This window comes from Galeopterus variegatus, unplaced genomic scaffold (assembly GCF_000696425.1).
Source record: "Galeopterus variegatus unplaced genomic scaffold, G_variegatus-3.0.2 Scaffold7398, whole genome shotgun sequence".
Classification (NCBI taxonomy): Eukaryota; Metazoa; Chordata; class Mammalia; order Dermoptera; family Cynocephalidae; genus Galeopterus; species Galeopterus variegatus.
The window spans coordinates 1-982 of NW_007733509.1; the positions used below are offsets into that span (position 1 = coordinate 1).

The 982-nt window shown below is 42.0% G+C and overlaps 1 protein-coding gene across 1 annotated transcript in view; it reads right to left on the bottom strand.

Moving 5' to 3' along the window:
* Positions 1-482: 482 nt before the first annotated feature.
* The window catches only part of LOC103607405 (connector enhancer of kinase suppressor of ras 3-like), a gene marked incomplete at its 3' end in the record, with an annotated part of 77,200 nt that continues 76,700 nt past the window's right edge, over positions 483-982 (bottom strand). The window contains exon 4 of the mRNA XM_008591911.1: positions 483-685. Within this exon, the coding sequence (XP_008590133.1) occupies positions 483-685 (203 nt within the window). The remainder of the gene's footprint in view (positions 686-982) is intronic.

Sequence of the window (982 nt, forward strand, 5' to 3'; positions counted from 1 at the left end):
TTAAAAAAAAAGAGGGTCAGGGGAATCCACTGGGATCCCACATTGTATGTTGACAGGCATAGCTACACAACAGGCTAGTTTAAATTATTTGTTACATAACTGTTTCCTCTCAAGTAACACTTAAAACAGAAATCTAAATAGAAAAGAGACAATGCTAAATAAAAACACATCAAAAAATGAGCCAAGAGAGTTAACATCCATTCAGAAGTCAACTAACAGTCTTCATACCAACCAAATCATTAATGGTTAATCTCTGGAAAACACAACCTTTAGCAGTTTCACTCTTCTGTAAACTGAGGTTAATTTGTTCCTGCTATTAGCCTTTTAAGTGACTTCCAAAGGAACCCTAAAATCTATCCTTGAGTTCCAGTGAAAAGGACATGAAAAAAGATAATGATTCATTTTCCTAGAACAAAGTACAGGCTTCTATGCATCTCAGACCCTACTTTTACAGGACAGTAAAAGGCACATCCGCAACTTACCGGTCCAGCCAAGCTAACAAGGCCTTCGCAGCACCGATCAGCTCCACCACAGAGGTCAGGAACTCGTTGGGGGGCTTGCGGGAGGAGTTCCCATCATAAGCTGGACTTTTCCGCCGGCTACTTATGTAATTATGTAAATTGTGGGAAGACGCTCGCAGTTTCAGAATCAAGTTCTTCATATTATCGGTTTCAAGGCCATAATTCTGTGGAAAACAAAATCAAAGGGAAAAATTCAAAATAATCAACAATGTCCTAACTTTTGTAGTAATTCAAAAGCCCACTAAGTAACATGAAAAACTCCTACCACAACCACAAAACCCTGCATGATCTACCCACGGCCCACCCCACCCACTGCAGCCACACCAGGCTTCTCTCTGCTCCTCCCACAGCCAGCTCCTGCCTCAGGAACTTGCTAGTTCCTCTTCCAAAAATGCTCTTCCCACAGATCTTGGCATGAACATCTAACCTCATCACTTAGGTCCTGGCCCAAATATCCCCCC